At 42.5% G+C, this 20,824-nt stretch overlaps 1 protein-coding gene across 1 annotated transcript in view; it reads left to right on the forward strand.

The window, feature by feature from the left end:
• Positions 1–20,824, forward strand: part of astn1 (astrotactin 1) — a gene marked incomplete at both ends in the record, with an annotated part of 464,656 nt that overhangs the window by 308,579 nt on the left and 135,253 nt on the right. Inside the window, 2 exon segments of the mRNA XM_080778845.1 lie at positions 1,585–1,689; positions 13,389–13,577. Coding sequence (XP_080634971.1) covers positions 1,585–1,689; positions 13,389–13,577 — 294 coding nt within the window.

Consider the following 20,824-nt stretch of genomic DNA (forward strand, 5'->3'; position numbering starts at 1 on the left):
TAGACTTCTTGAAAATTAATTAAGTAAAGCAGATTTCTAACAATAGTGTAACACTTGAGAGTGTAAAAAGAAACGGGTCCATTTGGTTTTATGTTACACTCTCAAGAGTTAAGACCTAACAAGGGTCCAATCGGTTACCAACTCTCCATCATTTAGCTGTTGCCCCTGCGACCCGAATACGGATAAGCGGTTGATGGATGTATGGTTGCTGCTACAATACCCTGATCCAGCACCAAAGACTATAATAATAAATTAATAATAATAATCATCATACCATGATTCAGTCAATGTCTGAATGTATGCCCCACCGACTTCAAATTCGACACACGCGTTCCACACCCCCACAGGGAGTGCAGTGCACGGCCTAGAGTCGGTGGCATACACGGTTGTCCAGAAACACCACAAAAGGCTCTGGTCAGGCTCTGTCAACTTACCATTCATTCAGCATTTGAGCCACGGACCACCATTTGATGACATTTAGCCTTTGAGACCCATTTCAGCCACGGACCACCATTTGATGACATTTAACCTCTCAGACCCATTTGAGCCACGGAACCACCATTTGATGACATTTAGCCTCTCAGACCCATCTGATGATATTTAGCCTTTGAGACCCATTTCAGCCACGGACCACCATTTGATGACATTTAACCTCTCAGACCCATTTGAGCCACGGAACCACCATTTGATGACATTTAGCCTCTCAGACCCATCTGATGATATTTAGCCTTTGAGACCCATTTGAGCCATGGACCACCATTTGATGACATTTAGCCTCTCAGACCCATTTGAGCCACGGAACCACCATTTGATGACATTTAGCCTCTCAGACCCATTTGAGCCACGGACCACCATTTGATGACATTTAGCCTCTCAGACCCAAAACAACTGAATATGCTGTATTGTCGTTGGATAATATTTTTTCCACAACTCCATGCTGTATTGACGTTGGTACCATTAAGGAGAGATAACGTTGAACAAAATGATTCTTCTACATTCTCTCAATTGTGTAGACTTCTTGAAAATTAATTAAGTAAAGCAGATTTCTAACAATAGTGTAACACTTGAGAGTGTAAAAAGAAACGGGTCCATTTGGTTTTATGTTACACTCTCAAGAGTTAAGACCTAACAAGGGTCCAATCGGTTACCAACTCTCCATCATTTAGCTGTTGCCCCTGCGACCCGAATACGGATAAGCGGTTGATGGATGTATGGTTGCTGCTACAATACCCTGATCCAGCACCAAAGACTATAATAATAAATTAATAATAATAATCATCATACCATGATTCAGTCAATGTCTGAATGTATGTCTGTGTGTCAGAAACACCGCCGTATCTCCTCACCGCCTGCACCAAATCGCTCACACTTTTCACACAGGCATTGACCATAATAATATGGAGGTCTTAACGAAGCCCTTTTTTTTCAATTTAACAAATTATAGATGAATAATGAATTTATTAGTGAATAAAAAATGTGAAAATGCACGCAGTACCCCCCCACGGGTATATAGCTCACAACGGGTAAGGGGCTAGTAATAGTAATAATAATTAAGCGTGCGCTTGTCTGTGTTTTCCCCCCCAGGAATGGTGAACTACAGTGAGGTGTCTGGATACCCGCTGGTCCAGCACTGGAGGCTTCGCTCTGTTCTTTATCACGTCAAACTCAACCAGTGGGTCCTCTCCCAAGGTAGGTGACTCTTTATCACGTTATCACCTTATTATTATTATTATTATTAGTATTATTAGTATTATCATGTCAAACTCAACCAGTGGGTCCTCTCCCAAGGTAGGTGACTCTTTATCACGTTATCACCTTATTATTATTATTATTATTATTATTATCATCATGTCAAACTCAACCAGTGGGTCCTCTCCCAAGGTAGGTGACTCTTTATCACGTTATCACCTTATTATTATTATTATTATTATTATCATCATGTCAAACTCAACCAGTGGGTCCTCTCCCAAGGAGGTGACTCTCTCCTACTGATCATTATTTATTTGATTTGTATTCATTTATTTTTTGCTAATAACCCGAAATTGACTAATGATGACAAAAACAAAAGCTGGTGGTGATCATTTATTCATGACCTTTTGAAGTTAAATTGACAGTATATCAAAGTAATTAGCCCTCAACAGATTCATTGCCCTTTGCTTAACTTTAATATTTCATATTTCATATTGTTTATTTTTTGTTTCTCTTTTCATCTCCGTTAATTCCAGTCATGTGAATACAGACTGTGAACAAGATTACTACTATACTTTATACTACTAGGACTTCGCAGAGGAAATTATGTAAAAAAAAAAAAAAATGCACATTTACAATAATTATTAAAATAATAAAAATAATAATAATAATAATAACAATAAATTAGTCATTTATATTTGGGGGATATCTTTCACAATCATAATTGTACATGTTCTAGACATTCTATAATGATCACAACAAATATATATACAGTTGTGATCAAAAGTTTACATACGTTTGTAAAGGACATACTGTCATGATAGTCCTGCCTTTCCAATTATTTGTTCAACTCTTATTCTTCTGTGATAGGTTGATTGGAGCAAATACTTCTTAGTCATACAAAAAAATCTTGAATTTATTTGTATTTTTATGAATGTTTAAGGGTTTTCTGAAAATATGACCAAATCCGCTGGTTCATAAATATACATACAGCATACATATTATGTCCCATATGGTAATGTAGAAAGTTGTGTCAATCAAATTAGCTTTGTGGCATGGCCTCTTAACTTAAACTGAGTGATTATGATTGACTACTTCTGGTCTGTTCACTTCTCTGAGCCTTATTTAGGGCTCGTTTGGCCACAACCCACAAACAATAAAATGGGAAAGTCAAAGGAGCTCAGCATGGATCTGAAAAAGCGAATAATAGACTTAAACAAGTCAGGAAAGTCATTTCTAGTCAGCTACAGGTCCCAAGATCAACTGTGCAAAAAAATGTTTAATACTTTGTATGCTAGAGTTTAAAGTGAGCTCAGGCCTGGTGGTGCTAAGCGATTAACATTGGACTTTTGAACTTTTTAGGGGCCCACAGCGAGGGGCCTCTTATAGCGAGATAAATCAAAAGAAAGCCTAACTTGTCCACTTCAATTTTAAACAAAAATCATGATTTTACCATCTTCCATTCTGGAGATATTGACCTTTTTCTAACACCTGCTTTTGCCTGCACTCTGCTCGCTTGAAAAACAGCAGAGATATGGAAGGTTGAAGTTGACAGACATTGACAGACAGATATAAAAATGAACACAAATAATATCATATACATACTACACACTGAATGAAAGCCCTGAATGTCTACTTTTAGGAGGGAAACAAATACACATTGATCCCATGTACAGTTTGTCAGTAATTGGCTATTGAATGCAGCTTGCGCTCACCAGAGAGAACTTTAGAGAAGGCATGGACCTGAAGAACTATTATTCACAAAATAAGGCCTATAGCGACATGTACATACTATATACCGTATGAAACAGAAGACTCTCTGCTTTCATAAGAAAAAAACGAATACTGTAATAATAATACAAATCACACCCCTGTGAAGTGAGCAGTGCAATTGCACTGCAATTGCACTGCTCACTTCACAGGGGTGTGATTTTTTATTATTACAGTATTAGTTTTTTGCCAGAAGCTTGTGGAACAATGTGGATGGCTACCAAAAGCGTCAAATTGGGGTGAAAATGGCCAAGGGACATACAACCAAATATTAGCATTGCTGTATGTATTCTTTTGAACCAGCAGATTTGGTCACATTTTCAGAAAACCCTTAAACATTCATAAAAATACAAATAAATTCAAGATTTATTTGTATGACAAAGAAGTATTTTCTCCAATCAACCTATCACAGAAAAATAAGAGTTGAACAAATTATTGGAAAGGCAGGACTATCATGACAGTATGTCCTTTACAAACGTATGTAAACTTTTGATCACAACTGTATATTACCAGTTGTGTGAATTTCTGCCTCTGTATGTATATGTATATGACCAATGAACATCAACCCCTGCAAAATCCCAAAAGCCCCAAAGCGATGCTGGGGGCTCGCAGGGTTAAAGGTCTCACCACATCAAATGGTTTTGAAAGCAGTCGAGCCCACGGGAACCGACCGGTGAGTGATTACCACTTGACCAGCAGCATCCATGTTCTCTAGAGGGGGGACGCGATGCGCCGTGCATGTTTGAGAACTTGCATTTTGATGAAGCGATTTAAAAAGCACTCAAAAGTATACAGAGTCGACTCACGTCCAGTTTGCTAAGTCCTTAAAGTGTTTAAAGAAGCGAAATGCAGCGGTTAAGTTCTGTATATGTAATCCATCATTGTCAAAAAGTGAAACCGAGACACAGGCGTTTAACACATTCTGAACGGGAACCCATTTTTGGTGTTAGCGTCTTGTTATGCTTTAGCTATTGAAAAATAGCAGATCTACAAGCTCGTAGCACGCCACCGAGTGGCGCGCTACGAGCTAGTAGGTCTGCTATTTATTTTTTTAATCGAAGAGCGACTGACATATAAGACCTTTTTTTAAATCTGATCTCAGGTCAGAATGAAAACTGTCGGGATGTAGAAGACATTTTTTTTAATCTGATCTCAGGTCAGAATGGGTTAATAACCGCTGTGACTTCCTTGTGGAATGGAGACGGATTGATTAGCAGGTAACTGGGCTTAAATCCCCACACTAAATGTAATAGCCTACAACTTAAAGTTTAAATTGAAAGCATCTTAGTGTCGTGGCGGAGAATTGCTTTCCTTAAACATTCATAGTTTAATGCTCTGACTCTCTGGTCCCCCTTGAATTGGGGAGGGTGTTTAAGCTTGTTCCAGACTATTAGAATAAAATGAGAGAAATGCTCACAGTTCAATAGTATATTGCCCTGGAACCAGTGTAGTTAATTCTGTTTTTGTTTAACGTAAAAATAAATAAATACATACATTTTATCAACAAATATAAACTATAGACTAAAATCCTACAAGTGTTAATGAGGATACTATAGTGGTAGTGGAGAAGAGGTCCAGCAGAACTAAAAGACAAGTCATGTTATGTTTGGTTGTGTGTGCATGTGTCACTCTCTGAAATTAGCCGATCTACAAGCTCACAGGGTCTGCATTTTACATCCTCATTGAGGATGCGCTATAGGACGCGTACACACGTCCAATGCATGCGTCGGTTGGATTCCCTGTAGGACACGACGGATGGTCGGAAACGGTTAAAGGACCACTTCACCACTTTTCAACATATCTTCATATAATAGGTCCTCACCAATAATCATGATAAAATGGCACGATGTTTTTTTCTACTCAGTCTGTGTCTCATAGGAGGGCTGTGGGCAGTTTAGGAACCGTCTTCCAGTGACATCATCATTCGGCAGATTATTTTTTGAAACAAGATTTTTTTTTACAAAAATGTTTTAGATTTTAATTATCGTGAGAACGATGGCTTCCATTTTCGCATTGCAACTTTTCAGGACTAGAACGCCTGCAGTTTCTATTAGCTTGTATTCCCCATCGATGATGTCACTGGAAGACGGGTTTCTGAACTGCCCACAGCCCTCCTATGAGACACAGACTGAGTAGAAAAAAATCGTGCAATTTTTTTCATGATTATTAGTGAGGACCTATTATATGAAGATAGGTTGAAAAGTGGTGAAGTGGTCCTTTAACGTTGGCTTCATGCCCAAGCGTCTTCTGCTTCCCAGGCGTGTATATGCATGCTGTGTCAGCGCAGCAGGACACAAAAGGGCCTGTGATTGTAATAGCGTGGAGTGGAGAGCGCGCTACAGGCTGGAGGGAAGGAGGGTTCTGCATGGGTCCATTATGTCAAATTATGCCCTTGTTCAAACCGTCGCTTTTACAGAACAATCGTGGTGCTTCAAGCTCTGCTGTGAGTGAGAGCCTCGCAAAGGCAAGATGAAAAGGTCGCAAGGCAGCGCTACGTCTCTCCTCCCACACAAATTAGCCCATTTAGCCCATTTCGACCTGAGGACGATAAAAGAAAATGTCAGTTTTCTGAAAAAGCTATGTTTCTGTCAGTCGTTCTTTGATTTTTCAAAAAATATCAGACCTACAAGCTCATAGCGCGCCACCGAGTGGCGCGCTATGAGCTTGTAGATCTGCTATTTTTCAATAGCTAAAGCATGACATAATGCTAACACCCGAAGGGGTTCCTGCCCCAAAATGGGTTAGACCTGAGGACGGTTCTACAAATGTCTTCTAAATCCTGACAGTTTTCTGGTGTCAGTGGTTCTCAAACATTTCCATGTGAAGGACCCCCAAAACTATATGTAATTGGCTGCCGACCCCCCCATAAGCAACGATTTGAGTTAAAAAACGTTCTGAAAGAATATATATTCAAAGATTTCCCACTACATTTTCATGATTTAAAAGAAATAGAAGATCTGCTATTTTCCAATAGCTTAAGTATAACATAATGTTTAATAAAACACCTAAAATAGGTTCCCGCCCAGAATGGGTTAAACACCAAACGTCACTCTAAACGGGGGCGCTATATAGCCTAACGAGCCTCTCCAACAAACTGCCGGCGACAAACAGGGTCAAGAGCCACAGAAGAAAAAAAACACTTCCTGAAAGGACCTCCTTGTGCCAGACCTGATGGCATGAGATGAATATTCCTACTGTATAATGTTAGTCTTAATGGGGAGAGCAACACACACTAATGATCTTGTGTGCAGAGCATTAAAAAAAAAGATAAATAAACAGGTGCGATTTAGAGCAGAAACATGCATTCAGACAAATTGAGACATAATACTGTGTAATTCTCAAGAGAACAACCTTTCACACCATCCTCTGAGCCAGCAAAGCTCTTAAATAGGTTCTGTGCTCCGGCCAGCGAGCACAGGTGTTCCACATTCCTAGGTAACGAGGCAGCGTCCGCAGGGAGGAGAGTCACCTCGTTAAGGGGGGGGAGCATGCAGGGGATACTGGAGTATAAGGGCTTGTTTTTATGGCTGCCATCCGCAGTGAGATAAGAAAGTAAAAAAAACTCCCATGCCTACGGCTGTGCTGTGCTGTGCTGTGCTGTGCTACACACATCCTTTACTGAGGCCTCTTTTACACGGCGACCCTCTCCGGATAAAGTCCTGTTGCGTTCTCATTTTTTTATTGAGTCACGACAACGCACACTTTATGAAAACGCTATAACGTCGCTATAGGTGGCGGTAACGGGGCTGCCAAATAGACCAGTCACCCCCACATACAAGAAGAAGAACCCCTTCACGCAAACCCAGAGCATGATGCAGGCAAAGCGCGCCACTGGATGATTATATATTCTTTATAAAACATTAGGCTACATAAACGCTATACCGCGGCTGCCGCCTATCACAAGGCTTTTTATTTACATCATGGTTTTAAATTCACCATCGCTGATGAGCAGCGCTTTGTAGGCGAGGAGGGAGGCTTGTTCAGGAACTCCATTAAATGAATTCCTTTAAAAAAACTTTTAAACAGTGCATGGCGGGCCAATGTAGTTGTACAACGGAGCGGAAGTGGTATGAAGATGTATGGTGTACCTGTTGGTCCGTGCTCCTCATTTATACGGTGTGGACAACAAAATAAACTGCAAGAAAGAAACCAAAGTCTATTCCTGGATGTGGATGTAGTCTTATTCTGCACCCTGGCCGTCACACCCACTCGGTCACAATGAATCACTATGGGTCATTACTCAAGTCTGTGTGACCACATGTCCCCTTTTCACTCTGCTTCACTTATTAACCCATTCTGACCTGAGATCAGATTCATAAGAGGTTTCCACTGGACACACACTGGTCTGATGAACCCATTCTGACCTGAGATCAGATTCTAAAAAATGTCAGTCGTTCTTCGATTTTTCAAAAATAGCAGACCTACAAGCTCGTAGCGCGCCACTCGGTGGCGCGCTATGAGCTTGTAGATCTGCTATTTTTCAATAGCTAAAGCATAACATAGTGCCAACACCAAAATGGGTTCCCGTTCAGAATGGGTTAAGGTCTAGCAATTCTTATTCCAGGATGGAAGGGTCTAATGGGGCCCGCTTCTCCGTTCATTAGATTAGTTTACTTTTGTTTTCTTTATAGCATCAGTTTAATAATAGTTCATTTATTTTATAGTTTTTTGACCCTCAGGGTCAAGCACTTAACCTGACGCTGCCAGATCCAAAAAGCTTGCTACACAAATTTGTTTCACAGCTTATTTGGATCTGGGATCGCGGAAGCAAATTCGATGACGGGGCTGTTCCTTTTTTTCAAGATACATGGTAGATGATTGGATGGGAGCGTCTGTCTATCACCGTGTGGGCGTGCAAACACAACCAATCATATCGACGTGTCTATATACCGTCACATCCGCATCCCGCCTTTAGCTCACGCTGATTGGTTCGGTACGAAGCAGATCTGACTCAGGGCTCAACTCCGTCAGAGATCCCAGATGAGTGTTGTGTTGGGGAATATGTTTCCGCAATACCGCCCTCATCTGGCAGCGTCAGGTTATCAAGCACTGCCAACCAACTGGAACCCCACAAGTCTAAACAAATGAGCCTGGGGTGACAGGGCCTTTCACAGTGGCTGCCCCCTCATTGTTAATTTCAAATAGGTTCAACAATACAATTTACATTATTTTTGTGGATTCATTTACATTTAACGAGTGACCCCTGTGCCCCTATGACCGGAACTACTTAATATTCACCAAAACCAGAGCAGAACTACCACCACAGGACTCGGGCAATCAATTAAAACAGTTGCAATCGCTAATGTAAAGTATTTCATACAGCATAATAAGTTAACAAGTTCTGAACTGTCCCTTTTAAGAATGACATCACTAGAAGACGTGTACAGTATAGACCACAGGCACGTGCACACATAGACCTCAAAGGGGGCTTCAGCCCCCTGCCCTTTTACCCGTCTGTAAAACAGCTGCCCTCTCCAGACCATGAATGCAGCTTTTAGTAGTAAAGAAATGCAAAATGCCATCCTCTCCTTTTCCCCCGAGAATTGCTTTTTTTTCTGAGCTCCCCCCGATTCTTGGAACGCATGCATCTTGCATTGAAATAATTTGTTTGGTCATCGCCGCATCTCTCCAGTATACCCAACTGGTGCGAGTGTCGCGCCTGGGAAAATAGAAAGATCTTACAAGCTATCTCAAGCTCTCTCAGAGCTTGTTGTAGATCTGCTATTTCCCACCTCCCTCTCCTCCTTATAGCACCGATGCTGCCTCCGTTGTGTGGCAGTTCAGGACAGCAACAAAACCCGCTGTCTCCTCCAGCACTGACCCCCCCCCCCCCCCCCCCTCCTCTACCCCCCTGCACACACCAGGGGGTTGCAAGCTTTCAAGATTACTTTGTGAAATCTGTGACCTACAACAGTGTGAAATCATACTACCATGATGGGGCCATATTTGTGTGTGTGTGTGACTCGTGTGTGTGTGTGTGTGTGTGTGCGTGCGCGCGTGCCTGTCATCTTTCACAAAACCACGTGCGGCGTGAGACTGCTCTGACAGCTCCTGCCTTATCAGAAGAAGATCATTATTTATTGCATGTGTATTTAGTCATGCAGCGCACTTCTCGTTAACACTGCCGCTGATATGTTCGACATCACGCGGGGGGGTGTTTTTTTTATTTTTCTCCAACGCAGTTTTCTTCCAACGCTGCTTTATACAGGTTCTGTTTGAAACTCATCAGCATTCTCTCTCTTTTTATTTCATTGTATGGATACTATCTTTCCATCACGTGCCACAACCTGTATCCCGGGAGGGGAGTTGAATAATGTGGAGATCTTATACATTCAAGGCGAGTCGTATATACGTGCATGGCTGTGGAGGGGCGGACTCCCTTATTGTGATCGCCTGGGCCTTTCTTGTCGTGTTTTTTATAAGGGCATGCATTATTCATCCGTCCGTCCGTCCGTCCGTCCATCCCAACGTAAATAAAAAAGGATTGAGCCTCGCCTTCGGATGTGTACAGATTACACCGGCAAGTAACGGACGGGGTCGTAACACACCGCGCCGCCGCGACACGCCCCTATAATGCATTTCCAATGGCACTGCTCTCCATTTAAAACAGCAGCCGCGCAATCCTGTTTCTCATTACTCTGAACCTCTCTCTCTCTCTCTCTCTCCCTCTCCCTCTCCCTCTCTCTCTCTCTCTCTTTCTCTCTGTCTCTCCCAGCATTTACCGTTTTTAGCTCATCATATTTCAAACGGCGAACCGGAGGGGCGGAGGATGGATGCTGATTTTGACATCCGATAGCAGAGCTCCACATCTCTCACCACCACCGCCACATTGCACACACACACACACACACACTCTCTCACTGTGTGTGTGTGTGTGTGTGTGTGTGTGTGTGTGTGTGTGTGTGTGTGTGTGTGTGTGTGTGTGTGTGTGTGTGTGTGTGTGTGTGTGTGTGTGTGTGCGTGTGCGTCTCGTTTCGGTGCGGCCCATACGCGATAATGTAATTTTGTTTGGAACGACAGTGAGTCGAGTGTTTGGCGCTGTGAGATATTGACGCCTCGCGTCTCTCTGAGACGGTAATGGAACACAGCGGAGAGCGCTTGACTCAATGTTATAAGTGATTTTAACTGATAAGGCGGAGCTCCTGCACGCTGGTTCAGCCAATAGAGTGAAGCACGCAGGAAACTGGGAACGGGGGACGTTGTTATAATGCAACATTTGTCTCCCTGTATGTTCGGGAGAGAGTGTGCCAATACAATACGTGAAACATGCACACGCACACAAACACGCGCACGCATACATTTAGAAATGTTGTATTCAAGTCAATAAATTATATGTAACCAATACGATATTTGTAGGTATTTGGTGTATGTATATAGTTGGTTCTATCCAAAGCGCATTACATTCACCCATTCACACCCATTCACACACCGATGGCGGAGACATCGGGGGGCAGTTAGGGGGTTCAGAGTCTTGCTCAAGGACACTTCGACACTAACTCTGGGGGGGAGCCCACAGGGATCGAACTGGGAACCTTGCGGTTTCCATCCGGCCACTCTACCGACCACGCTATACCCCCTGAACGCTATACCCCCTGAAACACTGTTTAAAAATAGCAGATCTACAAGCTCTCTGCTTTTTTTTTTTTATCGTGAAAATGTGGCGCAAATCTTTAAATATATATTAGCGAACGTTTTAAACTCAAATATTTGCTTCTGGGAGGTCCCTGGAACAACGTATTTTAAGATGGGTGTCGGCGGCCAAATACATATAATTTTGCGGGTCCTTGGCATGAAATATTGAGAACACTGATACAGAAAAACTGTCAGGATTTAAGAAGATTTATTTATTTATTTTCCGACGTCAGGTCTAAATGGTTTAATTATTGTTTAAATGCAAGCTCAGTTTTTCCCATTGTGGGTAAATATTGTCATTTCAGCTCCCATCTCTCTATTAGGACACACAGTCCCTCAGGGAGACTGCTGGCTCCAAATTAACTTAAAAAACAAGTAAGAGGACCCCTTAACATCCAGGCCTGAACCACTTTAACCCGAGCATTTATTACGGTTATAATATATGCTAACATTTTGGTAAATAGTCAAAATCACACCAGTAAGGGACGCTCTTATCGTCGTACATTGTGCCGTAAATCCTCCATTCATTGTCAATGGGAATAAAAATACTTTTCGCTGTGCTGTGCTGTACTTGTACTGTACATTGACAATGAATTGAATCGCATCTCATCTCATAATGTTTGTAAAGGACAAAAAATACAGATTTGCTCAGAAACATAAGACGCAAATTATCCATTCATTGTCAGTGTAGGACAAAAATAAACGATTTGCTCGTCCACATACTGTATGACGTAAATTCTCCATTCATGTTTGTGTAAGACGGAACTCTATAACTAATAGCTGAATATAGCACACCTCCAAAAATATATATAATCTGAGAATAAATTCCTTACCAATACATGTCTTCACCAATGTGTTTGTAACGGTGTGTAGTAACACAGAGATTGGAATTGAGTTGGGGTGGGGGGGGTGGGCATGATTCTGACGCCATTGCTTATTCTGCACCACAAACACTCCTCGTAGTTAGAGAAAATTAGCAAAAATGTGTGGCAAATCTGCAAAGGAAATTCTTACCACTAGCTTTCTTCACAAAATGTGTTCATGAAGGTGTCTACAATCGCATATAAATGTGTTCCAACCCAACTCCCTTGGGAAACTTTGTGACAGCTGCTGAAAGTTGGGGTACCATTATCAACAAATATAAGGCAAAATGTCATTGTGCTTTTAAGTAGCATGTGACATGTCAAACTAGGGGGTTTTCATGATGCTGAATTCCAAGCATTAGTTTTGCACGAAAACCACTCCTTGGGCTAAATTCGACCTCATCACATTTTGTGATGACGGCTATGGCCATTTTTAGGCGAAGGAGTGATTTTTGTGCAAAACTAATGCTTGAAATGGATTCAGAGTCACGAAAACCCCCTAGTTTGACATGTCACATGCTACTTCAAGTATAATGAAATTTGGACATATTTGCCTTATATTGGATGTTTATGATACCCCAACTTTCAGTGGCTGTCACAACGTTTCCCAAGGGAGTTGCGTTGGAACACATTTCTCTGTGATAGTAGACACCTTTACGAACACATTTGTGAAGAAACCTAGTGGGTAAGCTTTCTTTTTTCTTTTTGCAGATTTGCCACACTTTTAATGCAAACTTTCCCTTATTATCGGGCTAAAAAACGTATCCAGGTCGTCACATTATTATTTTGCGATGACGGTTATACACACGCATAACAAAAGACATCACAGGAGGTTTGGAAGAGGTGAATTCTGTCTGAAGTCGTATTGTTTCGTCTGTGGGAAGAACAAAAAGACAAGCCTGAACTGTACCTCATGCACACAGACGGTGATTTCCCCCAAGCCACGTCTCTGCCGCCGTATCTGCCCGAAATGATCTCAATTCTAACAGGTGTTGAAAAATGGTAATTTCCCCTGGCAGCATACCAAAGATAACTAGTACTCTACACATTGTACTTAATTACTTCAGGGCTCGCGATTATACTGCCTTGGCCTTTTGTTTTTGCAGCCTAATTTCCCCAGTCCACCAGTCCTGGGACAATGCAAACACAGTGTCACTCCCATCCTGAGTATGTGTATAGGTAATAGAATAGAATAGATCCAGCAATGAAATGGCACTGCGTACGTCGCTCCGTTTGATTTTCTGTTTGATCTCGGAGAGCCACGTTCTCTGCAATCCCTTGATTCCAAAACAGTCTCTTCTGTTTGTTCAGGTTTTTTTTTTTTTTTTTTTAGGATTCATCAGTCTATGGATGGAGCAACTGTTAAAATACCTTAAATAACTCTCTCTCTCTCTCTCTCCCTCTCCCCGCTGTCTCTCTACCTCTCTCTCCCAGCCTTCAGCTCGGCCATCCACTCTCTGGACGGGGCGACGCAGCGCGGTGACTTCGTGTCCATCCTGCGGGAGTTCGGGAACCACTACGTCCAGGAGGCTGTGTACGGCTTCCAGGAGGCCTGCTCCATCTGGTACCCCAACAAGCAGGTCCAGAGGCAGCTGTGGCTGGAGTACCAGGACATCAGCAAAGGTAGGACCCCATCGTCCTACATGTACTGACTGACTTTTCCCCTGTTGCTCTAAAAGAGCTTTATAGAAATCCTTTTTGCTGGTCGAGCAATTCACGCACCCGAGCCATGGAAACCTCCTCCTCCTCAGGGTTCTCGGTCTGTTTTCTTGGGTGGCATGACAATAGTTGGCTTGTCCATTGTATAGCAAACAAAACCAGCTCAAATGTTTGTAGCAGCTGGGCCTGCTCTGAGTATAGGCTGACTCAGCGAAGTAGGCCGAAGAGGATCCACCCAAATATCATAAATCACTAAAAACATCCAGAACTTTTTGACTACTTAGTCCACTTAGATTAACTATAGGATGTCAAGTATAGCACTTGAAATTAAAGACTTATAGAAGACTTAGAAAAGCAGAATAATAGGTAAAAACAAGTTGAGGTATCAGGAGCTCAGATGTGTCCCCCTGTCCCAGAAAGCTGCAAGTTGGCAACAAGCTCAGTCGTTATAGAGCTCTCGCCTTTGGACCACAACAAGGTCACGGGTTCGATCCCACCGGGCACCGCCGACTCAGCCAATGAGTGACACGGCTTGGGGTGCAAGCAAGTCGTGCGGGAAGTCCTGGGAGGCTATCAGAAGTACTCTGGTGTGTTTAGACACACACGCACACTGTTATACATTAGAGGACGTCGACGACGGGAACGGGGACAAATTTAACGGCCCCGCTTTTGATTTATAGTCTTAAATCAAGGCACACATTTGTACGCCGTGTTGTCACACGGAAGGCATTGGAGCATATAATGCTGAGCTGTGTGTGTGTGTGTGTGTGTGTGTGTGTGCGTGCGCCCGCCCCGGACTCCATTATGTGGCTGTAAATGTATAACCCAGTGTTGGCAGTATACTGTATCACGCTTCAGTATGTTACCCAGGATATAGCTCCAGACTCCCATGCAGATCCATGCTTTATTGTCCTTCACAGCACGGGGGGGGGGGGTGCTACACAATTTAACACCCAAAACAGGAGGGTATATGAACAAGGAGAACGCCGCCACGGCGGCATTGCATAATAAGTCTGTTAGGGTTTTTGCTCCAGGATATTATGTAAGACTGTAATTGATTAATTACAGAGGACCCAAATATCCTGGTTGTCTGCATGGTGGGGCCGTTGACTGAGAGACAGAATGTTTTTTTCTATAGATCAAAGCTCAGTTTACTTCTGTGTGGAGTTTGCATGTTCTCCTCGTGTCCCCTAGGGTAGGTACCCTCACAAAAACATGCAGTAATCCTGGTCTCTAAACTGCCTCCCCCTGGCCAGCCGGGGCGCCTGATGGAGGGGAATGGAACTGGTTGGAATAACGTGTTCCTTCCACGCGCTACGTCCAACCAGGTGTAAAGGAGCAACTTGGACACTCAAGCATGAAGGAAGCATGAGTTAAGTCCGTTGCTCTCCCCAGGTTGGCGGAGGGTGTGTAGAGCCCAGGATCACATTAGATGATTGACACAGGGGTGAAAAATGGGTTACAAAATCATGGGATAAAAAATATATATAAAAAAAAGGAAAACTCAGTTTATTGTCCAGCCACTTCACCCCTTTTGCAACCAGTTCTTATTACTCTTTCAGCGCCACCTGGTGGTCACCAGTTTAGGCTTTGAGTGCCAATTATCCCATTATAAAGAAAGAAATAATTTGTAATTCCATTATGCATGTAATGTGCATGTCATCACCTGTACACCAGATTAGAGGAATTTTTGAAAATATGGATGAAAAGAAAAATTTAATTCCCAAGGGAAGACGTCTTGACGCCCGTGGCATCCATTACTTAATAGGCAATTAGACGTCTTGACGTTTATGGCTACTAAACATTTTTAATGATGTTTGGGAGACGAGAAACACTTTTTTTAATCTGGGTAATATCTGTTTTTTAGTATTTCAAAGTGTCCGTGGGCTCCATGATGTCATGGACACTGCATGGGGCTCACTTACTTCCCTGGACTACATGTTGTCTCAGTAAGACAGCCCTCCCCCCCCCCCCCCAATCCACAAAGACTATAGCAGTGCACCAAAGCATTTTGGGAATTGTAGTTCAGGAAGGAAGTGAAATAGTGACATATCTAAAAAAAAGGAAATACACACAAATTACCCACTAGGGCTGCGAATCTTTAGGTGTCCCACGATTCGATTCGATTCCGATTCTTGGGGTGACGATTCGATTCAAAAACGATCTTTTCGATTTTTCCGATTCTCGATTCAAAAAAGATTTTTTTTCGATTCTAAAGCAGTTTATTTTATTTTATTAAAAACAATTAAATAGAATTTTAGCATGATCTACTCCAGTCTTCTGGCATGAAAGCAGAGTACATTTAGTAAAAAGCTTGTATAATTGTAAAGGTTTTATCAACTGAATGATTTAAACACACAAAGGTTAAATCCAAGAGTAAGAACATGTCTCATGTATTTAGCTTGCACAAATTTGAACCAGTACAAAAGTTACAAAATCTCTTCTCACTCAATACCAGAACAATACATTAGTATTAAAACAGGTGTAAAATAAATACAATTGGCAGGCTTAGCTTAGCTGGTAGTAAATGCACTATGCAGAAACCCAGGCCATATTTTTTTGAAAAATCGATTTTTGGAAAATGAGAATCGATTCTGAATCGGACAGCATTAGAATCGCGATTCTAACTCGAATCGATTTTTTTTGACAGGCCTATTACCCACATAAAAAAAACCCACCAGGAAAGTGTTTATTGTCTCCCAAACATCATTACAATAAGATCGGGTTGCAAAATGGGGTGAAGTGGCCCTTTAAGCTTGTTGCTGGAAGCTGCGGACAAATTTGGTGCCTTTTGAATGTTATTTTATCTGAAAAACAAACATCTCATAACATTAATAATAGATTATACAGAAAACAATGATGAATGGCTTAAACACAAGGAATAATAATACAGTATAAGCAAGGATATTTGCACCCCTAAAATACAAACCAAATTGAAAAAACAAAAATATAAATAAACCCAGTGATTAATACCCTAAACATAACCAGACGTAACGGTAAAGTGAATTAATTTGCAGTGGGTTTTATATAATTATGCAACTGAGACAAACCTCTCGTCACGTCCCAGTTTCTACCCGTGCACGGAATTGAAAGTGCTTTCTTTAAATGTTTCGAGTTAAATCAAAAAATACATGAATATATAAATCCCCCCTCAGCGCCTTAACCCATTTTGGGGCGGGAACCCCTTTTGGTGTTAGCATCATGTCGTGCTTTAGCTATTTAAAAATAGCAGATCTAGAAGCTCACATAGCGTGCCACCAAGTGGCGCGCTACGAGCTCGTAGGTCTGCTATTTTAGAAAAATCGAAGAACGACTGACAGAAACATAGCTTTTTCAGAAAACTGTCATTTCCAAACAGACATTTTTTTTAGTATCTGATCTCAGGTCAGAATGGGTTAAGGCACTCCAAAGGAGCCAGGCACCTATTTTGCCTCCTCCATGTTGTCAAAGATGATCAGCGTTCATCTTGGCGACTTAGAGGGAGAAGGTGACGCCGCCTGTGTGTGTGCTGTGGGAGAGGGCCATAGATCTGTTTTAGGCTGTGACTTGAGTCCCAGGGCTGTGAGTATGACTAGTGTCAAGTATTTCATTTTTTTTTACCAGCTGCAAGCTGGTCAATATTAGCTTGCCATAGTTCCGACCGGGGTAGTACACACTGGAGATCATTTTCTGCTACTGGTTGCCAAGCCTGCATATTTCCAGCCTATAACGTGGATTCATTCACAGTTGCTTGCCTGGTTTGGTTTTTGAAGGCTCTGCTTAGCTTATTTCTGTCACGACAGTTGCCACCACTGGCAACACAACCCATAACATCCCATGCCTCAGAATTCTTTAGGGTCACTAATTTGAGCATAACACCGGAGCGCAGCTAAAAAAGTGGCATAACGTCAGCAGCAGACCCACAGATAATAATAATAATGCAGCTGGTAATTAATTGATTTTTATCGCAAATGTGTTTGTTTGCTTCTTATCTGGTAGGCCCTCCTATATTCAGCTATAGAGGGTATGCAACGTGTGACATCATCATTATCATACCCGGAAGTAATGCAGGAACGCCTATACACTGAGTGGCAAAAAACGACATGCTGTCCTCGACAGCCCATATTATACATCAAAACAGAAAAGTCCTCTTTGATTCCATTAAATGACTTTAAACAACATTAAATTCCACTTTGTCACTCACTCTGCCACTGGATTTGCCATTCACTTTATGCATGCGCATACCCCTCTATTTGTGTACTGTAGATTTTCGACTTACACAAAGACTTTTTTCATCTGTGAGACACACACACACGCACACTTACTTTACTTACTTGCTTATGGCAGTCCATCGATGTCGATGATGACGCACACACACACACACACACACACACACACACACACACACACACACACACACACACACACACACACATAGACACTCATCTGCCTTGCCGTCATGCACAGTCTTGCGCTACACACTCTCAACAACGCAGTAGTTGTGATGCTCGGATGCAGCGTTGCCATAGCGATGGCGGTGTTGTTGTGCAGGGGAGGAGAACCTTAACCCATTCTGACCTGAGATCAGATTCATATACGAGGTTTCCACTGGACACACACTGGTCTGTTTAACCCATTCTGACCCGAGATCAGATTCTAAAAAAAAAATATTTTTTCAAAAATAGCAGACCTACAAGCTCGTAGCGCGCCACTCGGTGGCGCGCTACGAGCTTGTAGATCTGCTATTTTTCAATAGCTAAAGCATAACATGATGCTATAACACCAAAATGGGTTCCCGTTCAGAATGGGTTAATGGCACCTCATTATCGCACGGCTCCGTTCAAAGCTTCATTATGATTGGTCGATCCTCCCATGAAGCGTTCTGCCGGTGCTGTTTATTATGTTGCTATGGAATCTTGAGCTGTGGATTGGCTTTAGCTCAAAATAAGCCTGTAATAATAATACTTGATGCAGTGTAACAGTATAAGGCCATCATTATTTATGATAATAACCATGCAATGATTTCTGGCCATTTGACACACCGACCGGTGGGCCTTTTTTAGGATGATTACGGTAATTATCAGACCATGGAGGGATGTTTTTTTTTAGGGAAAAGTGGAAGTATTAGAGAGTGATGTATATTCTGGACCAAGTGTGTGTTGAGTGAAAGAACAGGTAGTCAGGCAGCAGGTTCTATATAGTCCAGGGGTTCTCAACCCGTAGGGTCGCGACCCCTCTGGGGGTTGCCAAATTATTACGTTTTTAGTTTACATATAATACACGTAGTACATGCATACACCTTCCATAATGGTTATATATGAGACAGAGCTGTGATGGTGAACCCACAGCCTCTCTCTCTCTCTTCCAGATCAGTGTCAGTGAGACAGAGCTGTGATGGTTGAACCCACAGCTTGTCTCTCTCTCTTCCAGATCAGTGTCAGTGAGACAGAGCTGTGATGGTTGAACCCACAGCTTCTCTCTCTCTTCCAGATCAGTGTCAGTGAGACAGAGCTGTGATAGTTGAACCCACAGCTTCTCTCTCTCTTCCAGATCAGTGTCAGTGAGACAGAGCTGTGATGGTTGAACCCACAGCCTCTCTCTCTCTCTTCCAGATCAGTGTCAGTGAGACAGAGCTGTGATAGTTGAACCCACAGCTTCTCTCTCTTCCAGATCAGTGTCAGTGAGACAGAGCTGTGATGGTTGAACCCACAGCTTCTTTCTTCCAGATCAGTGTCAGTGAGACAGAGCTGTGAAGCTTCTCTCTTCCAGGTCATTCACCTCCGCTGGACACTAGTTCTCTTCCTCAACCTCGGATCGACCAGTAGCTCTCATCTCTTCCCTTTCCTCTGCCAAGGACGGCCGCTCCGCTCCCTCATGGTTTACACACGTTCTGACACAAACGACATTTTTCCAGTATATACGGTGAAAGGTCCATTACTCTTCATTTCTATACTGCACAGAGAACGTCTGACATGCCGTTGGGTTTTATACAGCCGTTTGAGCACCCAAATTGCATTTAGTGTCGTCGTGTTAGGTTATGTGTTGACTCAACTTTGACACAGAGAGTGTGTGTGTGTGTGTGTGTGTGTGTGTGTGTGTGTGTGTGTGTGTGTGTGTGTGTGTGTGTGTGTGTGTGTGTGTGTGCGTGTGTGTGTGTGTGTGTGTGCGTGTGCGTGCGCGTGCGTGTGTGTGTGTGTATAGTACAGTTGTTTTAACGTGGAACCTATATCAGGTTCAGGTTTAGTTAAGGTTTATTTTGTCATAATGTATGGGAAGGGAACTGTCACTGAGAAGTATATGGATGTCCCGATACCACAATTCCTATATTAGCCGATATACCGAATACTGATACCTGTGTGTGTCACGGTGTGAATCGATAAGGTAGGACCCAAGTGCAGTGAAAAAGGAAGGGGTGTCCGCACTGCACTGATTTGTAGCTCCCATGGAAAATATTTATTTGTAACAACGTTTCGACCACTGTGGGTCTTCGTCAGGTATGACCCAAGTGCAGAACAGGAAGGCGCAGAGGAGTCTAAATGCCAGAGGGTTCATTCCATTTTCATGATTCTGAATCCATTTCAAGCATTAGTTTTGCACACAAAAAAACCACTCCTTTGGCTAAAAACGACCATAGCCACCTTGCCCAAAAATGTGCAGACCTCATTACATTTGTGATGACAGTTTTTAGCCCAAGGACTGTTTTTTTTGGACCAGCCATGTCCAGAGAGAGAGAGAGAGAGAGGAATATCACTGGCACAAAAACAATTCAGTCATTTCTCTTAGTCTCCTCTCCGGGTCCCTTATAAAACATGGCCTGGCCTTTAGGAGGGAGAAAGGAGCCCACTGGAGAGTGCCTAATGATCCATGTTCCTGCCCTTTGCTCCAGATATGACAAACTGCTGATAATAACCACCTGAGCTGAACGCCTCCGGGCCACAGTTTGCTGACTGCCGCGGAAAAGTATTTTATTTCTCGCTATATGTCATGATCATGGCAGAACACACTATGGATGTGTAAGACAAGCGATGACGCGTGTCTGCAACGTAACGTTTTGAGAACTATTATTGGTCTTTTTCCATGTCCGTCGTTATCAGCCAGCCATCAGGTGCTGTCGACAGAGAAACCATAATGCAGCCTTATACTTTTACCCATTTAGGCCTGATGTCGACATTAAAAAAAATGCTTCTAAATCATGACAGTTTTCTGATTATTCTCCTCGATATTTCATTTCA

This window comes from Protomyctophum bolini (genome assembly GCF_963924005.1).
Source record: "Protomyctophum bolini genome assembly, chromosome: 12".
NCBI classification, from domain to species: domain Eukaryota; kingdom Metazoa; phylum Chordata; class Actinopteri; order Myctophiformes; family Myctophidae; genus Protomyctophum; species Protomyctophum bolini.